General features: G+C 41.2%; 1 protein-coding gene across 9 annotated transcripts in view; it reads left to right on the forward strand.

Moving 5' to 3' along the window:
* The window catches only part of LOC115201586 (KH domain-containing, RNA-binding, signal transduction-associated protein 2), a 126,755-nt gene that overhangs the window by 91,198 nt on the left and 15,218 nt on the right, over window positions 1-20,339 (forward strand). For all 9 annotated transcript variants that reach the window (XR_003879767.1, XR_003879770.1, XR_003879769.1 and 6 more), the window contains exons 5-8: window positions 238-368; window positions 2,184-2,382; window positions 18,154-18,236; window positions 19,670-19,728. Coding sequence is in view for 2 of the 9 variants with exons in the window: in XM_029765348.1 (XP_029621208.1) it covers window positions 238-368; window positions 2,184-2,382; window positions 18,154-18,236; window positions 19,670-19,728 (472 nt within the window). In the remaining 7 variants the exon portion in view is untranslated. The remainder of the gene's footprint in view (window positions 1-237; window positions 369-2,183; window positions 2,383-18,153; window positions 18,237-19,669; window positions 19,729-20,339) is intronic.

The raw sequence follows: 20,339 nt of genomic DNA on the forward strand, positions 1-20,339 counted from the left end.
TCTACCCTCGTCTATGTTCTAACTGTCAGCATACTGAGACTTGTTCCTCTACACTACTCTGACTCGAACATCCTCTAAATTAATATTCAGTGTTAAACTAAATCATGCATTTCCTGTGCATATCAGGATAATTTTTTATTTAGGAGAGCTTTGCCGCAGTTGTGAGCATCTGTTGCGGTCCTAAGACAAATGTCCTCTTTTATTTAATGTGAGGCCTGTTGTATTCTGTTCCCACAGGACTACAATGATGAGATCAGACAGGAGCAGCTGAGGGAGCTCTCCTACTTGAACGGAGGATCAGAGGAGACCAGCAGAGGGAGGACTGTACGTGGGCGGGGCTTACGACTAGCTTCCACCACAAACACACGGTACGTATTTAGATTTCTACCATTTGCCAAGATGAACCATGTTGATTATGATCCGCTGGTTTGTTGGTCTCCATCCCAACTCATTAATGGTCATTGATTGGGTGTATGTGTGTGTGTGTGTGTGTGTGTGGGTGGGTGGGTGTGCATTTGTGTGTGGGTGTGCATGTGTGTGGTTTTGTTTTGTATCCGTGTGAACTTTAACTGCAATCATAATCAAAATGTGATCTTGGCTTCATTGTGTTTAATACTCATACCCCGTTTGATGAATGATTCGTCATTTGTTTCAAGCACATATAGTTAATTATTCATGATGTAACGTTTTCATAATTAATGTAATATTTCATATTTCAGACATGACGTACCTCATAATTCATATTTTATACATCTACCCCGACCATGTCTTCAGTGTGACAGTCGCTCAAGGATTTTGAGTGTACGGTGATGACTTGCACTATTCTACCTCAGCTGGTAATGAAGCTTAAACACAGCCCCTCTTCTCATATGATTCTGATTCTGCCCATTTAGAATCACCACCATGTCCCTCCCCTGATTCACTCCTTATGCCTCCTCGATAAGCCATTACTGTAAATCTCCATGAGAAATATGCACCGGTAATGTGCCTGTGATTCTCCTTGGAGTCTTTGTATTTTCCGATCATAAAGGACTGCTAGCTTTAGTGAAGGATCTGCAGTGCCAGAAGACTGTATCTTCTTCCTCCTCCGTCTTGCTAGTGTTAAAACGTCTGGATATTCTCCAGATGTAGACAGCTTTATGACCTTCCACCCTGAACTCCCTGTGGTGCTCCTCTGGCCCTTCTAGGCAGTAAAGAAGAAAGCACCTCAGCATCCGTCTCCTAACACCCTCATTTCAGTTCAGACACATCAGGGCCCATTTGCGAGTTGTGTGCACAGTCAAATAGCTGTTAGTGAACGCTAACCAATATAGCCTTCCTTGCTGGGATAAGCACAGGGAGTCAGAGGGTCATTTCCCTACCAGGACACAGGTTGACATTCTGGAGGCAGAACTGACCAATTTCCACCAGATGGGACAGCTACAAAGTCAAAATTGGCTAAATCGTAAAAAAAATTATCAAAACAAAAATGTGCTTTTTGGTCTTAATTTAAAGTTGGGGTTAGGCATTAGTGCTACCAGTGTGGCTAATGTTAGGGTTAAGGTTAGGGTTAGGTTTAAAATCTGATTTTATAACTTTGTGGCTGTGCCAGCTATTGACGACACTGCAGAGCTGCCTCCAGTACATGAGTCATCCCAATAAATGCCAACCTGCTGCCAGGGCTGCTTCGGTATGTGAGACAGATGGACATGAGGATTCTCTACAAATACAGGTAGAACCGGTTCCCCAGGTCATTGGAATAACAGTGCAGTGTCCGAATGAATGGCTTGTCTGGAAGAAAAGTGATATGATGCCTGTTCTGCTTCAAACATCATTATGACTGTATCTCTCCAAGCAGAAAATGTTATGCTTCTCTTCCACTTTACAACACTTAAGCTTGTGACCACCACCAGCTGAGGCAGTCGGTATAATATCTGCCCACATTAGAAACAAGTGTTGAAATCAGCTACAATTCCACTTTTGCACATAGTTGTTTGAAATCAAGAAAGCAGCATTTCATTTCCACATTGGATAACAAATATTTTCGAGATGCGATCAATTTTGATCTATGTTGTTCAACATACAGTACTCAGCGTATGCTACGATATAAATGTCCTTAACTTACAGGGACAATATCAATGTTCGAGATGGCCAGACAAGTTATATCATGCTGTGATCCCATCTATGTTCTGTTTTTCTAACAGGGCACGGGGAGGTGCGGCCCCACCCCCTCCACCAGTCAGGGGGGCAGCTGTACCCAGGGGAACAGTGGGTAAGCGGAGTGTCCTGCCACAAGCCACATTAACGAGAGGAGTACCCGCTCCCAGGGCCAGGGGAGCACCAGGGAACCCCGGATACAGACCCCCACTGTTACCCATCACACACGAATCATACGATGACTACGTAAGTCTGACTCACTTTGCCCCACTTGTAATGTTTTATGTTAAGTAAGTACAGTTCCTCTCCCAGTGTCTGGTGGAAAGCAGACTGAATCAAGTGTTCCTCAAGGATTTTGCCTGTGCTTAGCTCTATTCCATTTATTTTTATCCCCCAAAAAACTCCCTAGTCCTTGCCTATGACAAACATACCCATAACATGATTCAGCCACCACCATGCTTGAAAATATTACCAGTGATGCGTTGTGTTGGACATGTCTCAAACACAGGATTAAAGGTTCATTTCTTTGACACTTTTTTTGCAGTATTACTGTAGTCCCTTTTTGCAAACAGAATGCATGTTTTGGAATATTTTTATTCTGTACAAGCTTCCTTCTTTTCACTCAATCATTTATGTTAGTATTGTGGAGTAATACAATGTTGTCGATCAACCCTCAGTTATCTCCTATTACAGCCATTAAACTCTGTGACTGTTTTAAAATCCCCATTGGCCTTATGGTGAAATCCCTGTGCCATTTCCTTCATCTCCGGCAACTGAGTTAGGAAGGACCCCTGTATCTTTGTAGTGACTGGGTGTGTTGATACACCATCCAAAGTGTAATTAATAACTTCCCCATGCTCATAGGGATTTTCAATTTCATAAGTGCCCATCTTTGCAAACAATTGGAAAACCTCCCTTGTCTTTGTGCTTGAATCTGTGCTTGAAATTCACTGCTCGACTGAGTTTATGGTTTTTCATGTTCGCTAGCTGCAGATATTCATAGGCTATACATGACCTCATTTTCCTATTAGTTGACAGCTTAGCTGTCGTGTTAGGGTAGTAGATGCCTGCACAGTGGAGCTCATATGAAGAGTTGGATATTTGTTTACATAGCCAGCTAACAAGTTGCTTTTTTTGTCCTGTTTCTACCGATGCAATTTATTTGGAAACGATCCCAGTTTGGTAACTAATCAGCTAACATTGGCGAACTCTGTAGTTAGTCTATCAGGCCAAAACACAAGAGTTGATTAGTGGATAGAGAGTGTGTGTTTGGAATGGGAGGCGTGTAACTGTATCACACAATTTATTATCGAAACCCCTTATTAGAAAGAGAGTATGTGTACAGTATGTTTGAGAAAAAGAAATAGAGAAAGGAAGAGAGAGACCGTGTGAGAGGAGATAGAAATTATGTTCCTGACTACAATTGTATCATATTTGTTGCTCCTCTCCTCTCCATCTGTTACTCTGTTCCTCTAGGTCAGTGAAAGAGAGGAAGTGGTGTCCATCTGTTACTCTAGGTCAGTGAAAGAGAGGAAGTGGTGTCCATCTGTTACTCTGTTCCTCTAGGTCAGTGAAAGAGAGGAAGTGGTGTCCATCTGTTACTCTGTTCCTCTAGGTCAGTGAAAGAGAGGAAGTGGTGTCCATCTGTTACTCTGTTCCTCTAGGTCAGTGAAAGAGAGGAAGTGGTGTCCATCTGTTACTCTGTTCCTCTAGGTCAGTGAAAGAGAGGAAGTGGTGTCCATCTGTTACTCTGTTCCTCTAGGTCAGTGAAAGAGAAGGAAGTGGTGTCCATCTGTTACTCTGTTCCTCTAGGTCAGTGAAAGAGAGGAAGTGGTGTCCATCTGTTACTCTGTTCCTCTAGGTCAGTGAAAGAGAGGAAGTGGTGTCCATCTGTTCCTCTAGGTCAGTGAAAGAGAGGGAAGTGGTGTCCATCTGTGCCTCTAGGTCAGTGAAAGAGAAGGAAGTGATGTCCATCTGTTACTCTGTTCCTCTAGGTCAGTGAAAGAGAAGGAAGTGATGTCCATCTGTACTCTGTTCCTCTAGGTCAGTGATGTGGAGAGTCAGGACTCAGCAGCAAAAGGCAGGGAGGAAGAGGAGTTAGAGATGATTGGAGGGATAGAGATGTTGTTTGAGGAGTGGAGTGAGAGGAGAGGGGGGAGAGAGGAAGAAGAGAGTGAAGAGGAGGTAGAGTAGAGGAGAGAGGATAATGAGAGAAGAGTGGAGGGAGATGATAAGGAGAGGAGAGTGGAGGGAGATGATAAGGAGAGGAGAGTGGAGGGAGATGATAAGGAGAGGAGAGTGGAGGGAGATGATAAGGAGAGGAGAGTGGAGGGAGATGATAAGGAGAGGAGAGTGGAGGGAGATGATAAGGAGAGGAGAGTGGAGGGAGATGATAAGGAGAGGAGAGTGGAGGGAGATGATAAGGAGAGGAGAGTGGAGGTAGAGAGGAAGAGGAGAGTGAAGAGGAGAGTGGAGTAGAGGAGAGAGGATAATGAGAGGAGAGTGGAGGGAGATGATAAGGAGAGGAGAGTGGAGGTAGAGAGGAAGAGGAGAGTGAAGAGGAGAGTGGAGGTGAAGAGGTGGGAGAAAAGAGGGAGAGAGGGAGAGGAACATTAGGAGCAGGAAGAGGAGGACAGAGTGGAGGGAGAGGACGAAGCAGAGGTAGAGGAGGAAGAAGAGGGAGGGGAAGAAGGAGAGCATACGTTTCCATGGCGTGTATCTGCCCTAAGTCCCACCATTCACTCTTGCAGCACACAAACTGGGCCTAAAGTGACACTGGCAGGGGTTTTAGAGTTGTTTTTAAAAGTGGTAGGAACTTATGTCTGTTCCAGAGTTTGTAATGGATTAAAACAAGAAAATGGGTGGGATTGACCATCTTGAGGAGTTATTACAATGTTGGACACACAGGCAGAAAATGGTGAAAGTATGTGTTTTGGGGAATGTTCAACATTTCCATCATAAATGGGTACATTGTGTGCGGGACCCTGCAAAGGCCCCTTCCCAGAAACTGCAGGCGCTGGTTCCTGAAAGTATCCAAAATGCAGCTCGTGCATTGACTTTGTGATATGGCTACATTGGCAGGACGAGGGGAGACAGGATGTGGCACCAGGGTGTGGTCCAAGTTGTAACTCATTTGAAGCAGGTGAAGTTTGAAGGCCACAAGAGGGTGTGTGGTGTGCATCTGGAGTGAACGCAGGGCATAGAATGGGAGATGTGTAGAAACCTCCTTTGGGTGCTTTAGGTGTTCTGTGCCACTTTGCAGGATGGATTCATGCTTCCAGTGTAGATATAGAGGTCTATAGAGCCTGTCTGCATTCCTTATTTCTGTAAACATTAGCTTACCTGTGTAATATTGACATAATCTCAGAACCACTTGTTTTTCAAACATGGTCCTGTTTTATCAATTGCTGTGCTGAACAATGGACAGTTCATTACCCCTGTCAAATGTCTATGTAGCTTAAAGTTATGTGTGTATGTTTTATTGAAATAAAGATGATGACAGTACATAATACACATTTACAATAGGCTTCTATCTACAAAATACAGTACATACAGCCTAATGATATATACACTATTTTAATAGCAGGACACTGTAAAGTCCATTATCCCTGTGAAGAGTATGAATTAGGCTGCTTGAGAAGGTTTGAATCCTAAGCAACCTGCCTACACATTGTTGGAAGTACAATAGACCAGCATACTGTAGTAGGTCAAAGCTGTGTGCTGGAAAATCATGGTAGAGCATGGGTGAAATACACATTGTGGTGCTCATGAATTTCCTTTCTTTTTTGGCTTCAGACCAGTGCCCACTTCTCACTTAAAACATAGTTGTTTGTTTTTAATAGAATGAAACAATGATGAAGCATAGACTTTAAAGGGTAGACTTAAAAAACACAGTTCATTCAACCCCATCCTTGCTGTGCAAGTTGTTTTTAGTTCATATAACTGAAATCACATTACCACTCGATTAAATAGAAAAAATATGTACTTTATAAAATATAATGATAATGAGTACGTGGCCTACAGATGAAGAACAATTAAAAAATTGTATATAAAATAAATCCCTGCGATTTCGGGACTTTCAAAGGTGAACGCTGAATTGTGACCTCGTCAAAAAAGCTACATTTTTACCAGTCAATTTCCACCGAGCTTTCCCGCTATTCAAAGCCCTTGTGTGTGCTGGCAATTGGCAGATTGGCCTGTTTGCATGGGGAAATGCACAAGCACAGCCTCATTACCAAAACCGAATTGAGTTCTGACGGAGAGCCTGTGTATTTCTTGAGAGGCAAAAATCTGGACATTTTTCTCCCCAGTAATTGGGGGTTGGGAGCGACGATGGGAGCGCAGAGACAGATACCAGGGGATTAAAGAATGAAGGAGTTTGTCCTGAAAATGTTTTCCTCCTATTTTGCCCCCTGTGAATCTCACCTTGCTCTATCCTCTACGCCAGTACTCAATTTTCTCTCAGAGTGTTCTTCCCAGAGTGTAGGCAGACCTCTCTCTCTCTGTAAGGTCGAGGTATTTTCTTCCCCACTGAAGTATACATGATGCTGTGATGCGTTACACTCCCTCCTTCTCCTTGGTGCGGGTGCAGAATCTAGTCACGGTCATGAGGAATCATCAACAAGTGTCAGTGTTTTTTGTTGTTGCTGTCGCTGTCTTCACTTTCTTCTATTTGTCTTTGTGAAGACATACTGTATGTGCTGAATATTGAATATACAGGAAGAACACAGAGCACGCTCCTCGTGGCATGACGGGATTTTCTCCAGAGGAAGCTATGATTGATGGCTTCTGTCAAGTTGTCAGTCTCCCTCATGAAACTGATAGTGTTAAAATGACCATGATCGCACCTGTTAGGGATAGTATTGATTCACAGCTGCAATGCATAGCTACAGAGAGAGAAAGAGTTGTTGAATTTCAAGGTACTATTATTGCTCTTTATACCATGTCATTGTTGAATACTCGAAGGGCATTGTAAAGCATGCATTATTTCCCTATAACGCACAGTATATCGCCACAGTATAATTCAATGTGTATATACGGTATATAGTTCATTCTTATAGTACATGTTTTGATTTAGCTGCTTTTTAAAGCAAAAGTCAAATTGAAAACTTCATTGGTATTGTTGAAATCGATTTTGATAAAAGCAAGGTAGGACTGATGGTTTGGTTAGCTAAACCAACAAGTCTGTTTGGTTACCACGGCAACTACTGTAGCTATCTAGTGAACTTGCTAGCTACTTCAGGGATAATCAACTCGGGCCTTTGGAAAATAATGCAACTCTGTGGAAGGTCAGTTCCACTCAGCTAGCGCATCAACATGCCTGGCTAGTTTTCTCTGTTGAAAATACTGAATCTAGCGGAATCGAAGCTTTACACCCAGAAATGGGAGTCGACACCGGGAGTCGACGGGCAAGTAAAGGGATCCATTTTTTTCTATGTCTGGCTAGTTTTGACAGCACAGATATTCTCTCATTGTTGTGCTTTGTATTTCAGTGCTTTTCTCGAGTTGCAGTCTATTTAATTGATCTGCATATGAATTGTTGTTTTTCTAACCTGTAGATTTATCGGGCTTATGCCGTAACAGAATATGAATAAACATTTACACATCCTATTTGTTTAAACAAATCCACTTGCTGAAATCTAGTTAATCATAGCTCTTCCGTGGATCAGCACAGCTGAAGCCGGGTTATTTTCCTGCTTTCACTGTCACCCACTCCCACTTTCAACCAAACAATAACATAAAATGACTAAATTGATCCTGCTATTTTGGGAATTCACTCACTTCAGAGCTAATGTGGTAGTTTGCTGTTTCATCAAGCTAATTTACTGTCTTGCCAACTATTACAGAACTGACAGTGGCCGAAATGAATTGTTTCTAAACAATTCAGAGCATCACTAAAGTTTTTGGTCAGTGTTATGATTAGGATTCCATGATTTGGGCTTCATAATAGACCCCTTGAGAACCAGAACCACACCAGTACCAGTACACAACAAGATCTAGAGCAGACTTCTTGAGTCCCAGACCAGACCATTTTCAATACTTATTTTCTGTATATATTTTTTTATTCATTTGGCCAAATCATCTACTGCTATCTGAAGTATTTGAAAGTATTTTCATATGTCTTATAAATATTAGTCCATTTTAAAATTGGGTTCAAATTGAAATATTTGTATTTGAAAATGCACTTGTTTGTGTATTTGAGTACTTTCAAATATACTCAACAAAAATATTAATGCAACATGCAACAATTTCAACGTTTTTACTGAGTTAAAGTTCATGTCAGGAAATCAGTCAATTGAAAAATGAATTAGGCCCTAATCTATGGATTTCACATTACTGGGAAGGGGCGCAGCCATGGGTGGGCCTGGGAGCCAAGCCCACCCACTGGCGAGCCAGGCCCAGCCAACAGAATTCGTTTTTCCCAGCAAAAGAGCTTTATTACAGACAGAAATACTCCTCAGTTTCATCAGCTTTCCGGGTGACTGGTCTCAGACGATCCCGCAGGTGAAGAAGCCGTAAGTGGAGTTCCTGGGCTGGAATGGTTACACTTGGTCTGCGGTTGTGAGGCCGGTTGGACGTACTGCCAAATTCTCTAAACAACGTTGAATGTGGTAGAGAAATTAAATTAAATTCTCTGGACAGCTCTGGTGGACATTCCTGCAGTCGGCATGCCAATTGTACGCTCCCTCAAAGCTACAGGCATAATGTTGTGTGACAAAACAGCACATTTTAGAGTGTTCTTTATTGTCCCCAGCACTAGGTGCACCTGTTTAATTAGCTTTCTAATATGCCACACTTGTCAGGTAGATGGATTATCTTGTGTTCATATTTTTGTTCAGTATACATGCCAATGCTTTTGCAAATGATTTCCTAAACCAATATTCAATTACTTGAATTTATCAAAGGAAAACTATCCAAATAATTATTTTGAAATGTATGTGAAATTAATTGAAATACTTAACTGTATTTGAACCCAGGTCTGATCCAGACCTAAACTAAGCTTAACACTTTTGACCAAGACCTAAACCAAGACCACAAGTATAACCTACACTGAGTGTTCAAAACATTAAGAGCACCTTCCTAATATTGAGTTGCACCTGGATTCACCTGGTCAGTCTATGTCACGGAAAGAGCAGGTATTCTTAATGTTTTGTACACTCACCATAGATTTATGCGTGCTTGATAAACGAAATCTAAAACTCTGTCACTTATGGCAAACCACAAATAATATACCTGAAAGAAAAAGGATGAAAGAAAATGTGTTGAGGGCCTCCCGAGTGGCGCAGCGGTCTAAGGCACTGCAGCGGTCTAAGGCACTGCAGCGGTCTAAGGCACTGCAGCGGTCTAAGGCACTGCAGCGGTCTAAGGCACTGCAGCGGTCTAAGGCACTGCAGGGGTCTAAGGCACTGCAACGGTCTAAGGCACTGCAGCGGTCTAAGGCACTGCAGCGGTCTAAGGCACTGCAGCGGTCTAAGGCACTGCAGCGGTCTAAGGCACTGCAGCGGTCTAAGGCACTGCAGCGGTCTAAGGCACTGCAGCGGTCTAAGGCACTGCAACGGTCTAAGGCACTGCAACGGTCTAAGGCACTGCAACGGTCTAAGGCACTGCAACGGTCTAAGGCACTGCAACGGTCTAAGGCACTGCAACGGTCTAAGGCACTGCATCGCTTGAGGAGTCACTACAGACCTGGGTTCGATCCCAGGCTGTGTCATAGCCTGCTGCACAATTGGTCCAGCATTGTCCGGGTTAGGGGAGGGTTTGGCCAGTTGGGACATCCTTGTCCCATCACGCTTGAACAACTCTTTGTGGTGGGCTAGACGCCTGCAAGCTGACTTCAGTTGCCAGCTGGACAGTGTTTCCTCTGACATGTTGGTGCGGCTGGCTTCCGGGTTAAGCGAGCAGTGTGGCTTGGCAGGGTTGTGTTTCGGAGGACACATGGCTCTTGACTTTTGCCTCTCCCGAGTCCGTAGGGGAGTTTTAGCGATGGGACAAGACTGTAACTATCAATTTGGGAGAGAAATGGGTAAAAGTACAATAAAATATAGAATTTCTTAAAACAGAGGCTACACAAACAGAGAATGATGCCCAAATGTGATTAAATGCAGGGCTTGGAGAGGCTTTGAAGAAAATATATATTTATCCAGAACAGAATAGATACAGTATAGCACAAGGTCATACTGTGGAAGTGGTACAGATTCTTTGCTCGAAATCAAATAGTTGTTGTCAAATTCGCCAAATTCCGTGAAATCTTTACTTACAAGCATTTCCAAACAATGCAGAGTTGAAAAGTAAGAAACATTTGCACAAAAAAAGGATATAATAACACAATGAAATATCAATAAAGAGAGTATATACAAGGAGTACCAGTACCGAGTCAATGTGCAGGAGTATGAGGTGTTGAGGTTATTGAGGTAATATGTACATGTAGGTTGGGGTAAATGTAACGAGGCAATCCAGATAGATAATAAACAGAGTAGCAGCAGAGTGTGTGTGTGTAGTGCGTGTGTGTGTGTGTGTGTAGTGTGTGTAGTGTAGTGTAGTGTGCATAGAGCTAGTGCAGAAGAGTCAGGGAAAAAGATAGCAGGTCAATGCAAATAGTCCAGGTAGCCATTTGCTTAACTGTTCATTAGTCTTATGGCTTGGGGTTAGAAGCTGTTCAAGAGCCTTTTGGTCCCAGAGCCTTTTGGCTCCGGTACCGCAGTGTGGAGGGCAGTGTGGAGGGCAGTGTGGAGGGCAGTGTGGAGGGCAGTGTGGAGTGCAATAGAGATAGCACAATCTGTGGATCTGTTGGGGCGCAATATGATCTATTTCATGGTTTTCTAAGATACGTGAAATTCTAATAGTTGAACCAATGTGTGTATTTCTCAAATGTGGTGGCAGATTTTGATGTAGCTCTTTTATGCACACTATGTTGTAAGCTCACTATTCTACATATGGAAAAATCAAGCTCGCCTTCTAGAAACACCATGCATGACAAAATGGAACAAAATAGCTTTTCTTGGGCTACCTAAGGATGGCATGCACATCTGGAGTAATTGCTTTTTAACAATAGGCTTGGTTACACTGCTGAGTTCCCATTTGTGAGATGAACTAATTATGGAAATGTGATTCTCCATGCACAACTCCCTGTTTAATAAAACACAAGTAAGACACACACCTCAGGTACATTGTTTAATAACTTTATATACTGACTTAGAAGTAAGCGGAATACGCAAAAGCCTTGGTATCAGTTGTAATCCAAGGGATTCCTAACAGCCTTAGAGTAGGAAAACTACAAAAGAAACCTAACAATATGCAAATACAGCGTATTCCAATTTTTCTATGAGACCAGTTGTCATATTCGTGTATGTAGGTGGCAGGGAAGTCAGGCGCAGGAGAAACCAAGTTGGTTAAATAAGTATTTAATTAAAACCAAACTCCAAAACAAAATAAATATGGGTAAAGGATACCCGTCGCACACCGATACACAAACCCACGTAACATAACATACAAACAATCACCGACAAGGACATGAGGGGAAACAGAGGGTTAAATACACAAGTAATTAATGGGATTGGAAACAGGTGTGATGGAAGACGAGACAAAACCAATGGATAATGAAAAACTGATCAATGATGGCTAGAAGAGCGGTGACGTCGACCGCCGAGCACCACCCGTGCAAGGAGGGGCATCGACTTCGGCAGAAGTCGTGACACCAGTTATGACCCTATTTGGTTATGAGAATGGTCCTCTCTAAGGCCCTTCATACAGAAGGTGTTTAAGTCTTTGTTATTATGTTACTTTATATTACTAATTTGATTCAAAACTCTCTGAATAACAGCTTGTGAAGTACTCCCTTTTTGTGGGCTCTTTTTCTGTCTTTCATATGCTGCAATAAAAGTGAAATGCGTAAAGCGGAGTGTGTCGCTTGAATATGCATAGGAGTAAAATCAAGTCCGTTCAGCCACAAAAACTGGATTGCAGCAGAAAGACAAAGGAACCCACCACTCATTTCAGGGCTCTGCATTCAGAGGCAGCCCCGTGTGCAGATCAGTCACTGTCAGGGGACGCGCAGGTTGTCAATTGATAATGAAGCATAGAGCTGAAGGCCTTTATCTCCTAATTACAGTGAGCCAGGACTCTCCAGCCCATGTGTTAATACTTGATTTATTTCCTCCTGGCCTGTTCAATAGCACCAGCGTTAATTGGTTTTCCAAATGAGTGTTGAAATATAAGGATCAGGTTTCATTAACAAGAGGGCGCGGCCGACCGCAGCACCCATTATGCATGGCGCCTTGTAAGACATGTTAAGGTCAGCGAGGTGAAAATCCCTGGCTCTGTAAACAAACATGTACTTTATAGATAAGTGATATTGACACAATATACTGTAACAGGACAGTAGCCAATCAATGCTGCTAGAACGTATCTCATCTTTGAAATCCTATTGTGGCCTTAACCGCTCACTTATAAGGCCACAGTTTCACTTTCTATTGTTTTTTTCCCATTGAAAGACTTCAACAATAGTTTGTTCAAACTAAAGAAGTATTATATTATATACTGTTTGTATTGAGTGACAATAATCTGTCACCAAAAAATAGGACCTCAGCATGAGAATAATGTCTAGAGAATGTAGGGACAATTACATTCCATCTTCTCACAATGCAGATACATGATAAGCTTGAAATTGCGGTAATATGTAATTGCAGAATTGACACGATCCTGGACATCTGTCTCCCCTGACTGGTTTACATGTCAGCGGCGGACAGTGCCGAGGCGATGTGGAGAATTCTGTCAGCCGGGTACACTAACAAAACGGTCAATTAGTGAGCTAGGTAGGCCTCTGACCCTGTCATTATGGGAAAAGACTCGTAGAGAGAGGAAGTGGCATAAGATCCCCTGAACAACTTAATCCCTGACACAATTCCTAACTTTAATTAAGTCAAATCCATGTTCATACTCTTATAAAGCCACACAAGAGCCCAAAGCAGAATTTAAATCGGCTTGAGCCAACAAAAGAGGCAGGCGGTATCTCAGTAGTCTGTAGCTTCATTTGGCAACTTTTTCTCTATCTAGCATGGGTTTATAACAGTAATGGCAAAGCCAACAACACCAAATAGAGGATGTTATTTAATATTTATTACAAGCAGCTGCGAGGGAAGGGAATTATTTGATTTGTTTTATGATGACTGTCTCATAAGGCAGCTGTTGAGTATTCTAGCATGGAAGTCTTGGCAGAAATTGTGTTTCCATAACAATAAAGCAGATTTATTCCACATGTTGTTGTGTTACAGCCTGAATTCAAGAAGGATTAAATACACACAATACCCCATAATGAAAAAATGAAACCATGTTTTTGGAAATGTTTGCTAATTTATTGAAAATTAAACAGAAATATCTAATTTATATAAGTATTCACACCCCTGAGTCAATACTTTGTAGAAGCACCTTTGTCAGCGATTACAGCTGTGTGTCTTTTATGGGTAAGTCTCTAAGAGCTTTCCACATCTGGACTGTGCAACATTTGACCATTATTCTTTTCAAAATTCTTCAAGCTCTTGGTAAGCAACTCCAGTGTAGATTTGGCCTTGTGTTTTTTGTTATTGTCCTGCTGAAAGGTGAATTCAGCTCCAAGTGTATGTTGGAAAGCAGACTGAATCAGGTTTTCATCTAGGATTTTGCCTATGCTTAGCTCCATTATGTTTATTTTTTATCCTGAAAAACTCCCCAGTCCTCAACAATTACAAGCATACCCATAACATGATGCAGCCACTACTATGCTTGAAAATATGGAGAGGTACTCAGTAATATGTTATTGGATTTTCCCCAAACGTAACACTTTGTATTCAGGACAAAAAGTGAATTGCTTTGCTATTATTTATTTGCAGTATTACTTTAGTGCCTTGTTGCAAACAGAATGCATGTTTTGGAATATTTTTATTCTGTACAGGCTTCTTTTCTTTTCATTCTGACAATTATGTTAGTATTGTGGAGTAACTACAATGTTGTTGATCCATCCTCAGTTTTCTCCTATCACAGCCATTAAACTCTGTAACTGTTTAAAAGTCACCATTGGCATCAAAATGAAATCCATGAGTGGTTTCCTTCCGATGCGGCAACTGAGTTAGGAAGGACGCCTGTATCTTTGTAGTGACTGGCTGTGTTGATACATCATCCAAAGTGTAATTAATAACTTCACCATGCTCAAAAAATACAGATGGCAGTGACAGCAGAGTGGATTAAACAGCAGTTTATGCTCCAAGGGATGTTCAATCTCTGCTTTTCTTTTTTACCCATCTACCAATAGGTGCCCTTCTTTGTGAGGCATTGGAATACCTCCCTGGTCAACCCTGTGGTTGAATCTGTGTTTGAAATTCACTTCTCGACTGAGGGACCTCATTCAAAAATCATGTTAAATACTATTATTGCACGAAGAGGGAGTTCATGTAATTTATTATGCAACTTGTTAAGCAAATATTTACTCCTGAACTTATTTAGGCTTGCCATAAAAAAGGGATTGAATACTTATTGACTCAAGACATTTCCGCTTTTCATTTTTAATTTGTTTTTAAAGGAAATCGAAAAACATAATTCCACTTTGACATTAAGGGGGTATTGTGTGTAGGCAAGTGACAAAAAACCCCGCAATTTAATCAATTTTAAATTCAGGCTGTAACACAACAAAATGTGGAAGAAGTCAAGGTGTGTGAAAACTTTCTGAATACGCTGTCGTTGGAGAGTATTGTTAGTAATATATATGGAGAAGATAATTGAAGAAGAGTATTGTTATTAATATATATGGAGAAGATTATTGAAGAAGAGTATTGTTATTAATATATATGGAGAAGATTATTGAAGAAGAGTATTGTTATTAATATATATGGAGAAGATTATTGAAGAAGAGTATTGTTATTAATATATATGGAGAAGACTTTGAAGAAGAGCATTGCAGTATTATAATTGCAGCAGCAAACCCTTGTTCTGATAGGTTATTGCAACAGTCAGATGATGCTCATGACTTTCTATGATTCAACTTCGTACTGACAGTGACAAACATTTGCTGTGAATGCAAAGTGTTTATCATTGTCAGTTGAATTTAAATACTTATATTTATAGTAGATCTATAACTACTGTAATAGATCCTCCAACTTCGATGAATTTTGAAGCTATTAAATCGACCAAAAGGAAGAGAGAACTATTTTACTGTGATGGCAGACTATGTTTTGCAATGTCAGAATTTTCCAGTGTACAAGGATTAGAAGACCGGGGAGATTACAGAATGATGATGATTGACATAAATTAGGCACTTTGAACACCAAGCAAAAAGCTTTAAATAAGCAAGATCCAGCGATTAGAATGGCTTCATCTTCAGAAATGTGACAGAGGAGATAGCAGGGCCAAAAATACACATGGCAGTGACAGCAGAGAGGATTAAACAGCAGCTTTGAAATGAGTAGCTCAGCCTGCAGCCTGGGTCTGCTACAACAGACGTGTCATAATATGAACACTGACTGACTGCAGCCAGGCTCATTAAAGGAAGAGATAATGTATGCCTATTTTACGGTCTTCCCCAGTGTCTAGGTATACATTATCATATATATATTAGACCTTAAATAAGAGGACTTGCTGAAACAATCGCTCTCTGGGAATTGTGTGTGTTTTAGACAGTGGAGTCTGAAGAAAGTGTTTCACAATCATGACTCAGGGATGACAAGTGTTGTTTCAACAACTACAGAAAACTGAGAATAGACTTTTGTAGTATGGACTTTAACTAAATAGTCATGAAGGAAATGGCAGTAAATTCCTCCTTTTTGTATGAATTTTCGAAGCTGTCATCGAGGCAAAGGGTGGCTTGTATGAAGAATCTCAAATATAAAATATATTTTGATTTGTTTAACACTTTTTGGGTTACTACATGACTATGGAAATATGTGTTATTTCATAATTTCATGTCTTCACTATTATTCTACAATGTAGAAAATAGTAAAAAATAAAGAAAAACCCTTGAATGAGTACAGTAGGTGTGTCCAAACGTTTGACTGTTACTATATATATATACTGCTCAAAAAAATAAAGGGAACACTTAAACAACACAATGTAACTCCAAGTCAATCACACTTCTGTGAAATCAAACTGTCCACTTAGGAAGCAACACTGATTGACAATACATTTCACATGCTGTTGTGCAAATGGAATAGACAACAGGTGGAAATTATAGGCAATTAGCAAGACACCCCCAATAAAGGAGTGGTTCTGCAGGTGGAGACAACAGACCACTTCTCAGTTCCTATGCTTCCTGGCTGATGTTTTGGTCACTTTTGAATGCTGGCGGTGCTTTCACTCTAGTGGTAGCATGAGACGGAGTCTACAACCCACACAAGTGGCTCAGGTAGTGCAGCTCATCCAGGATGGCACATCAATGCGAGCTGTGGCAAGAAGGTTTGCTGTGTCTGTCAGCGTAGTGTCCAGAGCATGGAGGCGCTACCAGGAGACAGGCCAGTACATCAGGAGACGTGGAGGAGGCCGTAGGAGGACAACAACCCAGCAGCAGGACCGCTACCTCCACCTTTGTGCAAGGAGGAGCACTGCCAGAGCCCTGCAAAATGACATCCAGCAGGCCACAAATGTGCATGTGTCTGCTCAAACGGTCAGAAACAGACTCCATGAGGGTGGTATGAGGGCCCGACGTCCACAGGTGGGGGTTGTGCTTACAGCCCAACACAGTGCAGGATGTTTGGCATTTGCCAGAGAACACCAAGATTGGCAAATTCGCCACTGGCGCCCTGTGATCTTCACAGATGAAAGCAGGTTCACACTGAGCACATGTGACAGACGTGCCAGAGTCTGGAGACGCCGCGGATAACGTTCTGCTGCCTGCAACATCCTCCAGCATGACCGGTTTGGCGGTGGGTCAGTCATGGTGTGGGGTGGCATTTCTTTGGGGGGCCGCACATCCCTCCATGTGCTCGCCAGAGGTAGCCTGACTGCCATTAGGTACCGAGATGAGATCCTCAGACCACTTGTGAGACCATATGCTGGTGCCGTTGGCCCTGGGTTCCTCCTAATGCAAGACAATGCTAGACCTCATGTGGCTGGAGTGTGTCAGCAGTTCCTGCAAGAGGAAGGCATTGATGCTATGGACTGGCCCGCCCGTTCCCCAGACCTGAATCCAATTGAGCACATCTGGGACATCATGTCTCGCTCCATCCACCAACGCCACTTTGCACCACAGACTGTCCAGGAGTTGGCGGATGCTTTAGTCCAGGTCTGGGAGGAGATCCCTCAGGAGACCATCCGCCACCTCATCAGGAGCATGCCCAGGCGTTGTAGGGAGGTCATACAGGCACGTGGAGGCCACACACACTACTGAGCCTCATTTTGACTTGTTTTAAGGACATTACATCAAAGTTGGATCAGCCTGTAGTGTGGTTTTCCACTTTAATTTTGAGTGTGACTCCAAATCCAGACCTCCATGGGTTGATAAATTGGATTTCCATTGATTATTTTTGTGTGATTCTGTTGTCAGCACATTCAACTATGTAAAGAAAAAAGTATTTAATAAGATTATTGCTTTCATTCAGATCTAGGATGTGTTGTTTAAGTGTTCCCTTTATTTTTTTAGCAGTATATATATATAGTTATTTTTACTTCAGTATTACTGTGTACTTCATTGAGCAGCATGTCTATAGAGAAGTTCCTTTATTCTCTGTGTTGATCATTACAATAGTCACTGATCAATAGTAGAGGTTGTATTTGTGTTGGATCACGGTCAGAGGAGAACATTGTCTGGTACACCCTGCTAGCAAGACAGCTTCCCTGCAAACCTTAATCAATAGTCTGTGTTAGACATGATTTAATGTTGTCACCCCTCCCATTCAGGGGCTCTATGTGTAACAGAGATCTTTTGCCAATGTAATTAAGCATTGATTTTTTTTTAAATGTCCCAACCCTAAACAATTAGACTCCTGATAGGTTTGAAAAAGCTGCTTGTACATAGAGTTTTCTTAGGTAGCAATGCTTGACTTTTTCTCTGACCCGCAGGGCTATGATGATGGATATGACGGTGAATATGATGCCCAGAGTTATGATGCCTATGAGGAGAACTACAGCAATCAGTCAAAGAGGTGAGTTAGTGAACAGAAGGCATGCTTTGCTTCCTTAAAGGCCCAGTGCAGTCAAAATTCTGTTTCTCTTGTATTATATTGTACAACAACTGATTAAACTAACTCTGTAAAGGTGTGAAGAAATGGGATCAGTGTTATTTCCTGATAGATAGTTGCTGTTTGAAAATGCAATCTACACAGGACCTTCTAATCAGCAGGTTTGTATGGGTGTGTGTTTTGGCTTTCTATGGTGGCATCAAATCAAAATGTATTGGTCTGTACATATATTTTGCAGATGTTATCGTAGGTGTGTGCTTGTGTTTTTCTAGCGCAAACAGTGCAGTAATACCTAACAATACAAAACAATACACACAAATCCACGAGGTAAATTGGTTAATAGACCAATAACAAAGAGAGTTCCAAACCTCTGCCAATAACAGCTAGTTTTCAGTTTTCCCCTCCCATCTCAGACCACTCCTAGGCAGTCCTTGCAAAATTCTTGCTTGAGAATTATTTTTATTTTTTTACAGTAAGGTATTAATTGTTACACAGAAATGATTTGATATTGATATAAAAACGGCAGAATTTTTCCTTTAAGCATTCCTCTTATTGCAAGGTGAAATTTATTTTGATTAAGTATGAAACTCAGTTGAATAGACATTCACATACTGGGTACACAGACCATTCTCATTCATTTAGAACATTGTCAATTTCTCAGTCTTTGTCTATGCTCTTCCCCAACATATTGATTTTTGTTCTTAGCTGGAGTATTTGCAATATTACTGTGAAACAACCTCTCCCCGAGGGCACTTTGTATTATTCAGAAGGTTTTTGGTGAAGTTTGACAGTTTCAGATAAGCACTTTTAGCACTTTTTAACTTATTGCATATTCATAGAGTTATACCTCTGTGTTTCCTTTATATTTTTTTATATATCCATATACTGTGCTTCACACATTGCTTCAAATTAAATCTACAGCGCAACTCATTCATGGTGATTTAAAGAATGAACACTGTGTACAGTCTGTTTAATCAGAGAATTTTTTAAATTTTCTTTTTGAACTTTCGATTCCATCTGTAAATATTGGACTAACATAACCAGTATTTTTTATCAGCTCTAAAGTATCAGTGCCCCATGTTTCCCTCTTCTAAACAACCGTACCATTTTTAATAGACAGCCAATCAGGATGGCAGTGAATCCAAAAGGATTTTGGAATACAGTATCTTGAGGTGGCATCGCTGCACGGTTTACTGTGAGGCTGCCATAAGAGGTGGTGTAGTTGGTTGTGGTGTTACAATGACGACTCATCCTCATTGAGATGTTCTCAACAAAATATAAACTGTACTGCATTAGTGACAGGCCCATTGCCCTTCGTAAAGAGCTTGACTAATGGAAGTTATTATCCTCCTGTTTGTCTCAACATTGTTTTTGAATGATCTTTTTATCTATTTTAGCATTTCTGAATATTACGAATATGGCCATGGAACCAATGACGAAGCCTACAACAATTACGGTAAAAGCGTAACGCATTTTACTTATTTTATTCATACTTTTCTAATGCCCTGAAATGATTGACACAAACCGACTCAATATCCCTGTGTTATTCCCAAAGCTTGAATATTGATGAGAGCTCTTTAAAACCAAGGCTATCATGGCCTCAATCCACCGCCATTATAAAACCTCTATAGCTTCTCCTTTCCTTAAAGAGGCAGTGCAGTCAAACCTAATTTTCATGTTTTTTTATAATATTTCCACACTATGATGTCAAAATAACACTCTGAAATTATGATAATGCTCTTTTAGTATGAAAGAAATGCCTAGAATTTTTGTGTGTTCAGAGATTTTTGCCCACAGCATGACATCACAATCTGATCTGATTATTCTGACCAATGATCAGTCTCCTCCTCTGTATATGTATCCTCCTACTTTTAAGGGGGTAAGCGAGTAGGCTCTAGTATCTAGACGGTCCTATCCGCCAATCGGGGCTGTGTATGTACATACTGTATATTTAAATGTGTATCAACACGCACACACAACTGAGCATTCTCAATGGTAAAAGGAGGAAAATAAATGATAAATATATTTGAAGTTATTTTCATGAAATAAACACACACAGTGATTTAT

This window comes from Salmo trutta, chromosome 10 (genome assembly GCF_901001165.1).
Source record: "Salmo trutta chromosome 10, fSalTru1.1, whole genome shotgun sequence".
NCBI lineage: Eukaryota > Metazoa > Chordata > Actinopteri > Salmoniformes > Salmonidae > Salmo > Salmo trutta.